The 17,179-nt window shown below is 35.8% G+C and overlaps 1 protein-coding gene across 3 annotated transcripts in view; it reads left to right on the forward strand.

The window, feature by feature from the left end:
* LOC138706113 (low-density lipoprotein receptor-like) overlaps positions 1 to 17,179 on the forward strand; it is a 72,452-nt gene that overhangs the window by 13,053 nt on the left and 42,220 nt on the right. For 2 of the 3 annotated variants that reach the window (XM_069835087.1, XM_069835088.1), the window contains exon 3: positions 13,278 to 13,513. In XM_069835087.1, coding sequence (XP_069691188.1) covers positions 13,278 to 13,513 — 236 coding nt within the window. Of the gene's footprint in view, positions 1 to 9,443; positions 9,679 to 13,277; positions 13,514 to 17,179 lie in introns of those variants that run through there. The other variant, XM_069835089.1, reaches the window with a different exon arrangement.

Here is a 17,179-nt window from a genome sequence, read left to right on the forward strand (position 1 = left end):
TATTCTCCATTCACTAAAAAGATTGTATCATTATCCATCTAAATTAAAACAGACGCTGGTACAGACACTCATTCTACCTCACTTCGATTATTGCGACGTTTTGTTCAGTGATCTCAGGATTGATTCCGCCCAGAAGCTACAGCGTGTTCATAACGCGTGCGTCCGCTTCATTTGTAATGTTCGATACTATGATCATATCTCACCTTCTTTCGAGAAGTTATCATGGCTTAGGTTACATGAGAGGAGAAATCTGCACTCACTTTCTCTCCTATATCGAATTACGCACACTTCATCCCCCTATTATTTATTCGCTCGTTTTCATACTCTCTCTCGCTATCATAATATTAATACTCGATCACAACGCGATAACACGCTAGAAATTCCACTTCACACATCATCTCTGTATTCCTCATCTTTCACTGTTGCTACCTCTCGTCACTGGAACTCTCTGCCGCCTGAAGTCAAGGGCTGCCGAACATTGAAATCTTTCAAATCCAAGTTAGAAAATTATCTTATGACGAGTTGCCAAACTAACTTACTATTATGACAAGTGTTGTATTGCATGTTTCCACGTATTCACATTTTTTTTATGTTCTAGTGATATTTAACTTATTTTATATTTTTGTTTTCATATTTTCCGATAATGGTATATCTCTAATGTGATAAGTTGAGCTATATATAAACATAATTTTCCTTACTGTGTATACTTAAAAATATTGTATTCATTGTATGCTTTGTACTGCACTATTTTATTACTAATATTAGTATTATTATTACTATTAGGCCTGTTATTATTATTATTATTATTATTATTATTATTATTATTATTAATATTATTATTATAATTATTATTATCATCATTATTATTCTTATTTATTATTATTATTATTATTATTATCAATAATTGTCTTATTTTTTTATACTTTGTAGGCCTCATTTATTTTTGACCTGCTGTTCACATTTTATTATGCTTTTTTCTTTCTTTCTGTATGTTATATATTATGTCTGATTTCTTCTTACTTGTTGTTTACATTTTATTATTATTATCTTATTCAATTTTGTGTGTACTTTGTAAATTTGTAGTGTTTCTATAACGCAGTTTTTACTCCTGGTTGAGTGTTAGAGAAGGCCGTATGGCCTTAACTCTGCCAGGTTAAATAAATTATTATTATTATTATTATTATTATTATTATTATTATTATTATATATACTGTAGCTCGTAAAAATAGGCCTAATCTGTGAACCGGTAATCATTTTATGAAACCAACAGTGGATGGTATTGGAAATGAATTATATGAGTCAGAACAGTATATAATATGCAAGATAGCCTATAATATTTCTAAATAAATCCTTAATGACAACACTAACACTGCTACCCGATATCTTAGTGTCGGTAAGTTTCGTAGACAGTATTTGGAATCATAGAGAGCGAATCAGCAAATAAATTGATTGTTACATGAAATAAAATTACTCTGGGACCAACGTTCTTCTCTATAATCTTCATTATTTAAACAGATAATTGCATTCCTTATATCTTAAACTAGAAATAAAACCGGATCTTTCTTTCGAAGCCACCATAGTACTAAAAATGCCTATTTCTTGAACACGGTTGAAATAGTAACAACACTAAATTTCAACCACATGAAGAGTTAGCATTTAGTTTAGAGCGTTCGGAGTTCAGAAAATACCATTGGATATTTAGGCGGCTTCTTAGCGGACATCCCCCCCTTCATTGTCTTCTTCTTCTTCTTAATACGAATTAAGCCTGGTGGCCTGTTACGGTCTCACTCCATCGTTTCAGCGGACGGCCCAAAGATCTTGTTCCCTTATTGTAATATAACTAAAATAAGTTATTTACGTATTTTCTAACTTTCACAAAACAACAGAAGTAAATCTAAATACTGCAACTAAAAATTGATTCAAATATAAACGCAATATATTGCTTATACTCGTAGTTTGACTTAGACTTACGTGTTAGTTTATTTGTATTTCCAATAATCGAATAAATGAAATAAATTCACTTGTCTTATTTTATATATATCAGAAAATAACTTATTTTAGTTATATTGCAAAGGGGCAGGGACGTTCGCTAAGAAAACGCCAATGGTATTTATAAGCTCTGAACGGTATATATCTCCGTAACTTAATATAATGCACAGATGCATTCTTATCCTTGAATTTAAAATTACATACAGAGTGAATGAAAATAACATTGAACGTCTGTCAGAAACGACTCAGAAAATGTACACGAGTAATCTGAGATGAGGAGTGTATATTTACTCATGTCTGGTTTTTATGCCGTGGGACAGTGAAGTTATTATGCCTCCTGCTTATTGCTAGTTGAAATTCCGGTAGGATCACGCGTACGCACTGCACGTCGCAACTACCGTACTACAGCGACAACTGACGTTGGTACTTTGATGTTATAAATGAATGCACTGAAAATAATTGATCGTACACTGAACCTTTAATTAATTGGTGCATAGTTTAAATTCTCTAGGATAGATAAATTTCTCATAAAGCTGCTCAGATTACCGACCATTCACTTGAGAGCGCAGTTGATAGCGTAGTTAGTCTCTGGCAAGTTCTTAAAAAAATTACCTGACATATCGCGAATATCATCAAATGCAGCTTTAATTCTAGCCCTGTTTTCCATTCACGAGAGTTTTGTCGTGTTCCCTTAAAGAAATCCATACGTGTAAAATCGGAAAAACGTGCCGACCAGGATGCAAGAACTCCTCTACCAACCCAGAGACCAGGAGGTTGCATTAGGAAAACTCTTACATTTCCTGACATACACTCAGTGGACAACATCGTCAAGAGTGTGTAAAAACTGATTACACACGTATAGTCCTATGAGATGATCGTTCACAAAGCCTGTCCAGAGGTTTATTCCCAAAACACTGTTGATGAATGATAATACGAATAGCACTCGGATTATGCTTTGTCCAAATGTGACCATTGCAAGTATTTATTAAACATACCACCTCCTGTAAACGATGATTCGTTCATTCATATTACAATACTACGTAGTAAGAACATATGGGTGGTGAATACATAGTTGGCGAGAACGCTAGACAAATTGTAATCGTACTGGAATAACGTCTGTTCCAATTGCTTTATTTCTCCAAGGGTGATAGAGATGTACTGCAGTTGTTTCATGCAGAACTATAATCACAGAAGACTGGTTTGTATGCATGGCGATTGCTATGGCTGTAGGGTTTGTGAATAGAGATTCATCAATTCTTTCAAGAACCTCTTCCTCAAATGGTGCTGTTCGTTCTCTTTCGATTCCACGATATGTATTTTTTTCTGATAGTTGTCGCGCCGCGTGTGTGAACGGACTTACTTAGGAGGATAGAAGAGAGTGCACTGTTACCTGTCAGGCGAAATTGACGGCGACAAAAATACCTTTACTGCTCGGCAGGTTTGAAACTAGAGGTCAGTAAATATCCATTCCCCATCTCAAAATATTAGTGTGGATTCCCAGAGGAATTTCTGAAAAATTTTCGGTATTACTGATTTAGTCTGTACATTTAAACTCCCAGGTGAATGCAAATTTTAAACTTAATAATAATAATAATAATAATAATAATAATAATAATAATAATAATAATAATAATAATTTGTTAGGATTTCAAGAGATCCCTAATACACCAATAAAGGGTATGATCATGCACCGAAATAAATAATTTTAATGGATCATTTTGTAAGACAGGAGCTATACATTAACAGGCGAAAGTCAGATATCGTAATTCGTAAGTTAGACATGAAATGTCAATTGATTGATATTTATAATATATACATTCGAAACTGTGCGATCAGAAAGTAATGTCTGAAGAGACTGAAAAACAACTAAAATATAAGATTATTGTAAATTGAGATAAGGGACGAAAACTGAAACTGTGTTTATAATTAATTCTCTTGATTATATGATGGATGAGCAAAACCGCTCGATACAGCCACGCAAGAACATTAATGTCTGCTGGCACTGCAGAGAGTTGTTGCAATGAAGGCCTTGGCATTTGGTTTTGTAAGTGAGCAATAAACTCGTCTCTTGTATTGGTGTATTTATGTTTAATCATTAACAAGGGAACCGTCTCAGGTCGTGCTGCTTTAATTTAATGAAAATGCATATTTAAGCTAATTTTCGTTCGTTAAGAAACGTGGTGATAGTCGTTCCTTTCGCTTTTCCCTCGTTTACGAAATAATTACATTGACATTGCAACTTACGCCGCTTCTTGCGCGCACTCGGATCCTCATCGTTACGCGACACCGTATCAGAGCTCTCGCATTAATGCTCTAGTCGATTTCTTTTTTTTTTTTTCTGTTATTCAGCCCACGTTAATAGAACAGTAATGCATGGAATCTGTCAGTCATTCGTACACAGTCTAGATTCATAGGTATGAGCTGGAAGTCTACGAACACGACTACGAAGAACCGAAAGGGGAATTTGGACCTAAAGTAAAACAACGTGTAGACAAAGATAAGCCATTTAATATCGTGGTCGATGCAAGTAGTTCCGGTAAACTGACAAAAATCACGTAATAATATGATTAAGAGATATATTTCTCCCAGATGTTAAGAAAGACACATTACTACTGTACTTCTGGATTCCTGGAGTGGTCAGATAGATGACACTATATTTATTTTTAAAGGAGTAAACAATACTTTACATGCTAAGACAATTAAAACACAAATTAGGCCTATCCCTCAGAAAAATTACAAGATTTGTGCAACCTTTGAATGTGTATTTTTTTAGACAATATAAAATTGTAATTCGAAGGCTAGAAGAGTATTTCAGATATAAAATTATCTTTAAAAACATTCCAGATACATTCCAGTTTAATAAAGCTCTTGCAACAATGTTGCATGTTGGAAACAGTGTGTGTATGTGTTAAAGAAAAGTGTGAAATTACAATAACATAATAAATTACAATAAAAACAAAATTCTTTACACTGACCACTTGCTTTACGAGTCTCTATACATTACAACGAGTGACTGTAAACATTTCAAGTGTTCCAAATAAAATTACTCCTTCTTCCTGATAAAATACGTTTTCTTCTTTCCAAATGAAGTGCTCGCTACGAAATTCTCCTATTGGAATACTCATTTCCAACTGTCTAGCTTTGTTTTGTTTTGACATGGTTCGCTGAACATCAGATCTGAATTGTGTACGCTGCACTGTACTCCGCACATACCTACACTGTTGCGCGTTACCCGGAGTTTTAGGTAAACAAACGCAGAACTCTACCCTCAGTAGTGACCGACGGTTTAGCCCCGATCTAGCCCGCCACTTGGTGGAGGAGGAGGAGGAGGAGGAGGAGGAGGAGGAGGTAGCATTACGTCTGTTTATTGCTGCGCCGAGTATCAGATACGTACAGTCAGCTCACAGCACTTACGCAGTAAGACTCAAGCGTCAGGCAACCCTGTCAGTCTGATAGAAATTTCCTCCACGTCGCGGGTTAGATCGGGGCTAAAACCTTCGGACTTTACTCATTAGTTGTCATCTTTACCAAGAGCAATTCTCCGGAACTGGTCCAGCTGTTGGTAAGAGCCCACATATAGATTATCTTTTCTTTACCTTTTATGTTGGATATTTTTGCATCTTTGACATGGTAGAAAATTTTGCTTCTCATTCAACACAATGAAAGTCTTGAATCACACTTCTGCAATGGCTCATCCTAACCTCTTGTAAATTTAATCTTCTCGGAACTTCGAAGCACATTGGATAAAGAAATTCGGATAGTGTGGATAGCTGGAAAATAATATAGACTAAAACATCACTTCCGTTTCTATTAAAAAATTGCAACGAGACATCAGTAATTTCATAAGCAGGTGCCAAAACGTTTGGAAAACGAATGCAGAGCTCAGAATCTCCTTGGTTAGTTTGCGTGAGTATACATTACTGGTATCTAAACTGCCCTTATTTCCTCGTCCTTGTCAAACTAAATAATGACTTCATTTTTAGCAGTCTAATATTTTACTATTAGAAATGTTTTTTGTACACCAACACTACGAGTATAAACAGTCTTTATGCTCGACCATGCCGAAATGTAGTAATTATACACCTGGTAGCAGTCCTTTAATGCATGTCATTAAAGTACACCTACTCATTAAAGTACAGGTGTTCAGCCAATGACAAGTCAGCTTTGTACAGTTACAAAACCTCAGCCAATGAGAAGTCAGCTTTGTACCGTTATAAAACCGCAAGTATCGATTATTCTCGGATATGCAATCGAAAGAGAATTAGCGAAAAGTCACGGAGGCTGGAAATCCAATACTGTCGCAGAAGGTTATGTTCTGTTACTATAATAATTAGCATTAATTGTAAATAATATTCAAATAAATTCAATTTGTCATCTCGTTTTTCAATGTCTAATTTAATTTCAATGTTATATCAAAGTTAATATTTAGTTTACTCTGTAGGTTCTTATAGGCTGTCAAAGTCAATGTGGACATCTGTTCCTCGGAAAAAAATCAATACTTTCGCGTCTGCGCACATCTCACAATTTACGAGGTATTGCTCAAGGTCAGTTAGATACAAATAAAATGAATAATTTCAAGTTAGAAATATGGTCGAGCATAAAAAGTCGTATGCAACTCGCCTATAATGGTAATTAAGAAGCTCGTATGAAAATTATGAAACTCGCTTACGCTCGTTTCATAAACATCCATACTCGCTTCTTAATTACTAAATCATTATAGGCTCGTTGCATGATGTACTATTATTGTTAGTCAAAATCGTCCACAATATGCCACATTATTCTACCAGTGCCATAAGATACTGTATTGCCATGTCAACTAAAATGTATAATGACCTGTATTATGACTGCATAACTTGTATCAACAAATTAATATAATTAAACGATTTTCCACGCAGTAATATTTGAATACATCACTGCTCTCATAATTACTCATTCTTCATAGACAATAAATATCAACTACCTATCATTACAAATTTGGTATGTTATTCCTTTATTAATTGTTTTATACAAAAGTAACGTATGAAACACGTTTATAATATTATACAGGGTGTAGGCCTATAGAAACAACACCGACAACGTTTAGTATGTTGGGCGGGACGGTAAACTGATCACTTTTCAGGAGGAACCCATGTCCGGAAATTCATGGTATGGGCGCTGTGAGGCGTTGAAATTTTATCGGATTGATTTTGGTATCCTAATTACATAGTTATGCAACCCATTAGCCATCAGCGTAAGGTGGATGGACGAACTGCGTCTTAATTTTTCTGCGCATGCACTAATTGGTAGAGGAGGACCTGTGCCAAGGTCACCACGGTCATTGATCTTACACCTCTTGACTATTATCCGTGGGGTACTATGAAGAGTATAGTGTATGCTACTCCTGTAACATCAGAGGAGAACCTTATCGCACGAATCCACGTTGCGACTGGAATACTGAGTACAGTCCACACCTGTGGAGTAACGGTTAGCGTGTCTGGCCGCGAAACCAGGTGACCTGGGTTCGATTCCCGGTTAGGGCAAGTTACCTGGTTGAGGTTTTTTCCGGGGTTTTCCCTCAACCCAATATGAGCAAATGCTGGATAACTATCGGTGCTGGACCCCGGCCTCATTTCACCGGCATTATCACCTTCATCTCATTCAGACGCTAAATAACCTAAGATGTTGATAAAGCGTCGTAAAATAACTTACTAAAAATACTCAGTAAAAGCCGCACTTATTTGACCATGTACGTCAGTCTCTGTACCGTTGATGTACGCTCTGCAATCAAGTAGAAGGTCAACATTTTGTGTACCTTTTGTAATTTACTGTAAGGTGTGATGCTCTTGTTGGGTTTCTTAATGAAATGTGGAACGCACACCCATTACCATATCCGAAATTTTCTCAAACTACGACGCCCCACAGTGCTCAAACATGAATTTCCGGACATTGGTTCCCGCTTTAAAAATTATCAGTTTACCGTCCCACCCAACATACTAAGCGTTGTCGGTGTTGTTTCTATACACCCTGTATAATTATTAATGCATTCGTCAAAATTAGGAAACTCGCTTCGCACGTTTCCTATACATTAACTGGAATAACAAGGTGTATTATTATAAACCAATTTCATAATATACCTGTACTATTAAATCACTTTCTCCTTGACAACCTACATACGGTATTACAATAAAGTTTGTACAGTTATTCATACATCACTTCTTCACAACCAACACATTGCCAAGAAAAGCTCTACAATTTAAAATTACATTTTTCTTATACATCGGGTTTAAGTATTAGTAATATAAAAATGTTGTAAACCATACAAATGTTATATGATCGTGAAAATTTTCTCTCGGCCTCGCATCGGGAGTTAATCTTTGCACTCGCGAATAAAATCTAATTTTACTCTCTTATTTACTTGTTTTTTAAGGAACCCGGAGTTTCATTGCCGCTATCACATAAGCCCGCCATCAGTCCCTATCCTATGCAAGATTAATCCAGTCTCTATCATCATATCCCACCGTCCTCAAATCAATTTTAATATGTATTATCCTTCCATCTACGTCTCGGCCTCCCTGAAAGTCTTTCCCTCTCCGGCCTCCCAACTAACACCCTATGTGCATTTTTGGATTCGGCCATTCGTGCTACATGCCCTGCCGATCTCAAACATCTGGATTTTATGTTCCTAATTATGTCAGGTGAAGAATACAATGCGTGAAGTTCTGCATACTATAAATAAACCATTAACTGCTTATCTTTTAAGTTTACTAATGTTAAGCAGTTTAGCAGTGTAGTTACATTTTCCTTATTATATACTAACAATGTTAACACAAATTCTGCCAAAATTACGAGAGCGAGTAAAATTTTGATAATTTTAAATCATGTTATTTGGAAGTGGTTATCCTTTGAAAACTGTCGTAGAAAAAATAATTTTAATATTAGATTATTATTATTATTATTATTATTATTATTATTATTATTATTATTATTATTATTATTATTATTATTATTATTATTATTATTTTAGTAGGTTATTTTACGATACTTTATCAACAACTCAGATTATTTAGCGTCTGAATGAGATGAAGGTGATAGTGCCGGTGAAATGAGTCCGGGGTCCAGCACCGAAAGTTATGCAGCATTTGCTCATATTGGATTGAGGGAAAACCCTGGAAGAAACCTCAACCAGGTAACTTGCCCCGATCGGGAATTGAACCAGGGCCACTTGGTTTCGCAGCCAGACGCGCTAACCGTTACTCCACAGGTGTGGACTATTTTTATTATTATTATTATTATTATTATTATTATTATTATTATTATTATTATTTCACTTAATCCACGGATAATGGGGACCGCTGGATCTGCTGCCACTTGAACGAGTGCATAGGACATATGAAGTACAATAATACAAATAACGACGCCAGCTTCAGTAGATAACTAAAAACTTGGATGACCTCTACTTACTTTGGCGTAACAACATGACTCTCACCTCCCGGACGCATGAGTTGCCCGGGCTCTAAACTCGCCTAGCCTACGTACCCCGTTTCTGTCCTTGTCTAAATGGGCAGGAGGTATGGGGTTCGACGACCGTCAAGATTAGTTCTGGTTGCGCCGCTCCCGAGTTCGGTAGTATCACAACAGAGTTTTCTGTCGTTGCTCTTCGGTACTCTTGTGACCGAACGTGTTGGAAGAATATACACTTAAGTTCTAGAAGTTAGTATCTTACATTGAAATTCGGAGTGGAATGATTATAATATTCGTTATTCATATGTTTATTGATTTTTTAGCTTTACCATGGTGTACTCTGAAATTGAGAGATTTTTTAGTTATAGTAAGCACATTTCTCCTAGTACTCCATTGTGACGGATGCTTCGATTAGACAAATCTGCGAATTAATACAACCTTCAAATGCTCTTTTGCTCTTTAATAATTGCCTTAATTCATAGAATTTCAATGCGTTTTTATTATTTGCAGGCAGTAATATATTGTGTATCGGTATATCGTTATTATAAAGTGTTTACTTAATGTGAACCGAAACGTTATGATAGTCACAGTGATGTTTGTGTGTGGGTGTGCGACTGCGTTCAAACATGTTTATATGTCGCAGTAAGTAAAATAATGAAGATAATTTTTAACTTCATACTTAAAACTCTTGTTGAATTGTCTAGACATAATCTGAATTCAAGTTTGAAATTAAAGAGTAAAATAACAATATCTAGAAAAATACTTTACCAGATGCTTAACGTTTATGAAAACGATAACGTAAATATTTTGTACGGAGGACTTACATTTAGGATTTAAAATATTGAAACGTATTATAAGTTTTAAGAATAGGCCATATTTATTGAGTTACTTCATAGGAAGTTCTGAACTTCCACTCGGTCATATTAACGCTGATCAACAAGTAATGTTTAACAAAATGTTAACTTTATAGAGCTTTGAGTAGCTGTTTCTGTATATGTACTTTTTTCTTTCTTTACCATTTCCAGTGAAATGAGACCAGTTTTACGTTTCGTTTTATTTATAAAACTAGAACGGGAATTTGGTATTATTTATGCAGTCATATTTCTGAGTTTCTGATAAATAATGTCGAGGAAATCATAGTGTTAACTTTTCAATGGAATAATTTTATTTTACTGTAATAGGGGACTTCAAAAAACTTCCGTAGTTTCTTGTCTGTAATTTAATGATGTGAAGTAGACCGCAGAGATTTAGTAGCATTGTAACCAATATTCGAACTTACAATTCATTTTTTATTTTTCAGATAAATCAGTTCAAGATTATAAATTTATTTTAAAGTTTTTCAAATGATAAATCATATGATTGAAAAACTTTAAAATAAATTTATAATATTATAATATTTGAACTGATGAAAATATAGAGTGGGGAAAACATTCCCACATGTTGGGATATACAGTAATAAATATTATGATGATTATTATTGTTCTTGATGAGGATGATGATGATGATGATGATGATGCTGCTGCTGGTTGACGTCTCTTAATATATGTGGCACCAGAGAAGGTGTTATGACTTTATGGTACTCTGTTAACTCATTCTAGCTTATCTAATGGCTAGTAGGTACCAGTACTTCACAAATTATTTACAGAATAGTATAATTAAAACAATAATAGGAGTAGATACAATATTTCAGGCGGAATTTTCTTCATTCGGTCCTAAACGAACAAAGGAAGATAAAAATTGAGTAACAAATGTAGAAGGGGAAAGTTCCCCGTCTTCCCCCATTTCAGTTCGAGCAATGATTGTAACGCTTGGTCTAGTGGTTCGGTAAACTGCCGGTGTAGATTCTGCTGTCAGTGTAAGTGTAAGAGTTGCATTTCGTATTATAAAGAATGAATTGAAATAAGACTTTGCGGAGTTTATGCGAAGGCAGAACATAACCTATAAAAGTTGTTGCTATTGTTAAGAATAAAATAATTACACCATTTAATTTAATTTTATTATTAACAGTAATATACCTATTTTTGGTTTCGGTTAAAAATAAGGATAATATCCTACCAATATTTACCTTCTATTAATTATACTGTGAAAAATAAAAGCATTTTCGTAGTGAACATGGAAAATTGCGCATATTTTCTTCTTCTATGGCGGCATATTCGAATACCTCGGCATCAGAATAGCACCAAGGTTAACATGACTGCTGTGTCTAACGTTCGACGTAGATATCTCATGCAGTTGGCATCCTGGTTGAAAAGTGTACGGTGCAGTAATTTCCCGATACTACTGTTCTGGTTATTATCAGTTGCCCGAAGTCCATGGAGGACCAAGACCTACCAGCTAGCTGCTGACCTCACGTTCACAGCAGAGATGAATGATCGTCCAACTAGTTCGGGGATACCGGTCCCATACACTGCGCGAAATTTCGTGAGAAAATTTCTTTCCCCATGAAGACTCGAATCTGCGCTTAATCTGTAACGCTAGTCCAAGGCATCACGCCTTAAACCACGCAGCTACGGCGCGGGACACTATTTCTGTGATAGGATGATGAATTCGAGAGATAAATTACCTAATGATGTGACGAGGGAAAGGGAGTATCTCAGGAAAGTTGTCAGAATTCAGCACAGATTTCACTTGAACTCACCGGTATTTGAATTCAGATTATAGCGCGGGAAGCCGACGATGCAGCTGTTCGTCTGACAGTTCTTAATGTGCATACACGTGTTTTTGTGACGTGCAAATCATTTAGTTCTAAAGTGTAACTGGATAATTGAATCGCTTATTTCAGAAACCAGTCAAACTTCAAAACAAGAAAAAATGAGTTAACGGCGGCATAAAGTTCTCTGAGGCTCCTACGTATATTTTAGTGCTGAAAACAGTCAAATTTCGTCCTCCTGTAATGGTCAGGCATTACGTTGAATTTCGTGTTTAGGTCAGTTAAAAAATATGGGTTTTATAACAAAATTCTAAACAATTCGAGGATTATGGCATAAAAATACGTTTGCACCACTCGTTTATTGCAGAAACCAGTTAAATGAAAAATGTTTCGTATTTTTTACAGCTAAGTTGAAATGCACAAAATAATTTTCCTTAGATAAGTATATTGAAATATGTACTACTTTTAGCAAAAGAATATTAAAACCACTACCAAACCATTTAGTCTGATGACAGACAGTCTTTTTCATTTTTCCACAATTGGCTAACTTTGCGCTTGACTGGTTTCTGAAATAAGCGATTCAATTTACAGTTGGAAAATAGTTATAACTACACCGCTGTGGAGTAACAGTGAGCATGCCTGACAGTGAAGGAGAGGGCCCGGGTTCAAATTCTGGTCGGAACAAATTACCTGATTAAGATTTTTTCCTGGATTTTTCCTCAACCTTTTAAGAGCTAATGTTGGGTAACTTTCGGCGCTGGACCCTGGACTAATTTCACAGGCATTGTCACCTTCATTCCCCTCAGACGCTAGATAACCCTAGCAATTGATAAAACGTCGTAAAATAACAATAAAAAGTAGTTATCTCTCCTTAGAAGAGAGCACATGTGTATCTTTATTCATGTACTAATCCTAATTCGTTCAATTCTGACCACATGGCCAAAGTATCCCCCTATTAGTGAAAACGTAACGTTGATTCACGATTCAGGGGAACGAAGAAGGAAAGGACCCTACTTCTCCCAGCATGTTGAGATCAGATGATGGTGGTGATATTGCTCTAATTTAATCATGTGAAAAAGTCCTGTTCTGATTGCAGAGGTTATGGATTCGTGATGATCATATCATGGTAGTTTATAATTTACTTCGATTTAAAATTAATTCCTTCCTTTGCTGAAACGTTGCGCATGGTATCTCATAGGAATTCGCCGTGGACGACGGTACCGATTCTATTTCCCGGGAAAGTACTCTTGCTGTCTGATACCATGTTACCATGGCAACACTCATCATCGCAGAGCAGGAAGTCTCTCGCAGCGAGGTCGCACCCAGTCGTGATCTGTCGCGGGGCTGACGGACGCCCCTTCGACGGGTTCCCGTGCGACGAGGAAGCCTGCGTGCCGGTCAGTTGGGTGTGTGACGGGGACGCCGATTGCACAGGTGAGTGAACCCGCCATAAATAATTGTAAACATACAGGCGAAACACTCATTTGTAAATGTCACACGTGGTTGGAAGGAATACGCGCTTAATGAAGTGACCCGCAGAGTTCAGAATCTCACCGGTAAACTGGTTTTCACTGTTATGAACGCGGTTTTTATATATTTATTTTATCGGAATTGAACGTAAGAGCTTTAACCAAGATAAGAGTACGCGAATTTCTTCGTACCTCTCTTTATTTCTACAGAATTTCAGGAATGACGTGGCGTTTTTATACCGTACTTTCCTCATATTATACAATGTTCGCAACAGTGGTAACCAATTTCAGACTGTATTCGAATGTACTGAAGAATTAACAAAGTGTCTTAATATAAAATTATAGTACAATAAAACAAGCATGTCACAAGATCACACATATACAGGGTTAGTAAAAGTAGCCTATAGAACACTGCTTGTAGTTTTCCTATGTTTAATCTTCTGAAGAAACTCTAAAGGGAGTGTTGTTGTTGAGTCAATTGTCCGAAGAAAAGAATATTTTGAGCGTGTTCTCAAAAACTATGTTTTTCATTTATGAAGGACATGACGAGTCTTTTTTCCCTCAGTTTTGGATTCTTCAGGTCTCAAAACGTATAAAAAATACAAATAAAAACATATTGGTCGCTTAGAAAATCGATATGCACTATTGAAATTTAACTATAATATTAATGCAAGGAATAGAATTAAAAAAAAGGAAAGTTGATACAGCGTCGTAAAATAACCTACTTCAAAAAGGAAAACTATTAAGAACAATTTAACAGTGTTCTAATTGTGTCACATGTTGATATCAGTTCACAGAAGGTATCCATTGCTCCCATTCACTGCCAAACAGTGCATAAGCCTATCTTGGAAATTGCTTCAATGTTTTCAGTAACACTGTCCGGTTCATCTGTTGTATCTCATCCCAGATTTTTCGTTTTAAACTCTTCCAGGTCTCGTGATCGGTCGTGGTAGACCCTTGACTTCAAATAGTCTCACAATAAAAAATCTAATGGGTTGAGATCAGAGGATCTTGGGAACCATTCAAGGAAAATTGTTCTTCAGTTGTTTTTATTATTGTTATTATTGTTATTATGATTATTTAATTCATGGCCCTCTTATTCTCCATAGTGATAAATTAATATACTAAAACATTTCTTTTTGTGTCCGCCGAGTTAGCTTTGTGATAGCGTGTCTGCCTTCTGACTAGCTGGCCCGGGTTCGATCCCCGACGGGATAATAAATTTTCAGGTAAAATTTCTACCTCGGGACTAGAAGAGATGGCAGTGCACAACTTCTAATCACTAGATTGTGCAGCAATATGCCTGGGTTAAATCCAAAATATTTCCGCAGTGCATATGCAGAGAAGGTATATGTCACTGTTGATAGTGATTCGTTCGTCGGACGGGGACGTTAAGCCTTGGTGCTATTCGACAGGAGTAGGCTATGTGCCGGCACCGGATTTCCCCTTTTCCTTTCCTCATTTTCATCATTATCATCACTCATTCCATACACTACACTCACCCTAGTACACGTTATAACTCTCTACAAATACACATCATGTACAGCGTGACCCGCCAAAGTGGTGTGCTACTAGGAAATGAGTTACAGTCCCGCAATATGCGGAACCCGAATCACGTAAAGTGAAGTGGGCAGGCATTGGATACCTACAAATACATTTCTTTTTGTTATGTATTCGTTTACAAAAAAAAAACAGTTCGTAAATGGTCAAGATATTATTTTGTAGGCCTATGTTTATATTTAATTTAAAGCGTAGTTTTTTTAAACATGTTCATGTTTTCTTTTTTGACCTCCTATAACCTTTGTAAATAAAGTTTCGAAATAGAATTAAACATAGGAAAGCTACAAGCAGATTCCACACTTTTTGCTCATCTTGTATTAGGTTTCACAACAGTTCGATTCTTTATTATGTTGTGAATGATATTCCCGTTTATATTCAGTTCATTTTCTTGGAATACTAGGGAACTTCATTTTCCACATTGCACACAAAAGATATTTTCATAATCTCTAAAAATAAGACATTTAATTTCAAATATAAAATATATGCCTACTGTTTAAGGACCCATATGGCTTCACCAACATCTTAGGGGACTATGTCTTTCTGTTGTTAAAGCATGTTTCGAATGGTGTTCTGCAACACTTTTTCCTCTTGAGTGCCTTAGGTAACTTCAAATTGTTTTTTTCACTTCAATATTTTTCAATATTCCTTCAATGAAACGGCTATAAACAAATTGAGATAAGTGGCCTACCAGCTTGGAACCCACTTAGTTTTTTTCCGTACAGTCCAAAATTCTCTTGCAAGAAAATTCGCTCGCGTACCTTTCAGTGTCTTTTTCCTTTCTTTATCCTCATTTTATTTGATTTGGTGCCATTAATTTTGCAAAAATCTACATTTAATAACTATTCGTACATTGTGGTTATTTATAATATCTCTGTTTACGGTAAAAGAGATCTTAGTGTTGAAATATACCAGTGATTTGTAATGAAATCTAAACACATTTCTTGCTATTCATTCTAAACCTTGCTTCTGCGAAAATTCACCCATGCGTAAAAAGAGAGTTTTACAACTAGTGACTTCTAATTCTTTAGGACCCTCCACCATCTGTATAGTCATGTCGGCGGATGAGATAAAAACTTAACCTAAAATCAAAAAGAAAAATATGAGTAATTATTGCGTAGGCCTATATAACAGTTAATTTCTCTCAGAAAATCGTTTTCTACTTTATTTAAGCTCCATTGTTTCATTTGTCACTTTATTCTACATAACATAAAAGAGATCTTAGTGTTGAAATACACCAGTGATTTGTAATGAAATCTAAACATATTTCTTGCTATTCATTCTAAACCTTGCTTCTGCGAAAATTCACCCATGCGTAAAAAGAGAGTTTTACAACTAGCGACTTCTAATTCTTTAGGACCCTCCACCATCTGTATAGTCATGTCGGCGGATGAGATAAAAACTTAACCTAAAATAAAAAAAGAAAAATATAAGTAATTATTGCGTAGGCCTATATAACAGTTAATTTCTCTCAGAAAATCGTTTTCTACTTTATTTAAGCTCCATTGTTTTATTTGTCACTTTATTCTACTTAACATAAAAATCACGAAGAATTTCGTCTGATTTTACTTGAAACGCCATTGTGGTTTCTTGATTTGAGATAAAATCAATTAACGTACATTTTAACTGAAAATTGTTATACTTCATATTAATCATTTCTGTATAAAGTGACTTGTAAATACGCACTAAATGAGAACTTAATGCCTTGAATGATTTAGATGAGATTGCTATGCACAGACGGTCATACATTAAACATAGACAGGCGGACAGACAAACGACAGGCCAGGAAATAGTTCTTGCTGAATCAGGATTGCCGGAAAAGATCATGGGGCATCGGCCTAGCCCAGGCGGTAGCGTGTTTGTCTACTGATTGAGACTGCATTCAGTCGCGAGTTCGAATCTCAAATGAGCTGATTACGTAGTTTAAGATATTTTCCGTGATTTTATGCAACTTCAGGGCGAGTGTCAGATTATCCCGTGACAAAATCTCGGCCTCGTCCTGCCAAATGTCCTCTCGCTACCACCATTTCCGTTGACGCTAAATAGCTTTATAGGTGATACGGCGTCGATATAT

Source organism: Periplaneta americana, chromosome 9 (assembly GCF_040183065.1).
Source record: "Periplaneta americana isolate PAMFEO1 chromosome 9, P.americana_PAMFEO1_priV1, whole genome shotgun sequence".
Classification (NCBI taxonomy): domain Eukaryota; kingdom Metazoa; phylum Arthropoda; class Insecta; order Blattodea; family Blattidae; genus Periplaneta; species Periplaneta americana.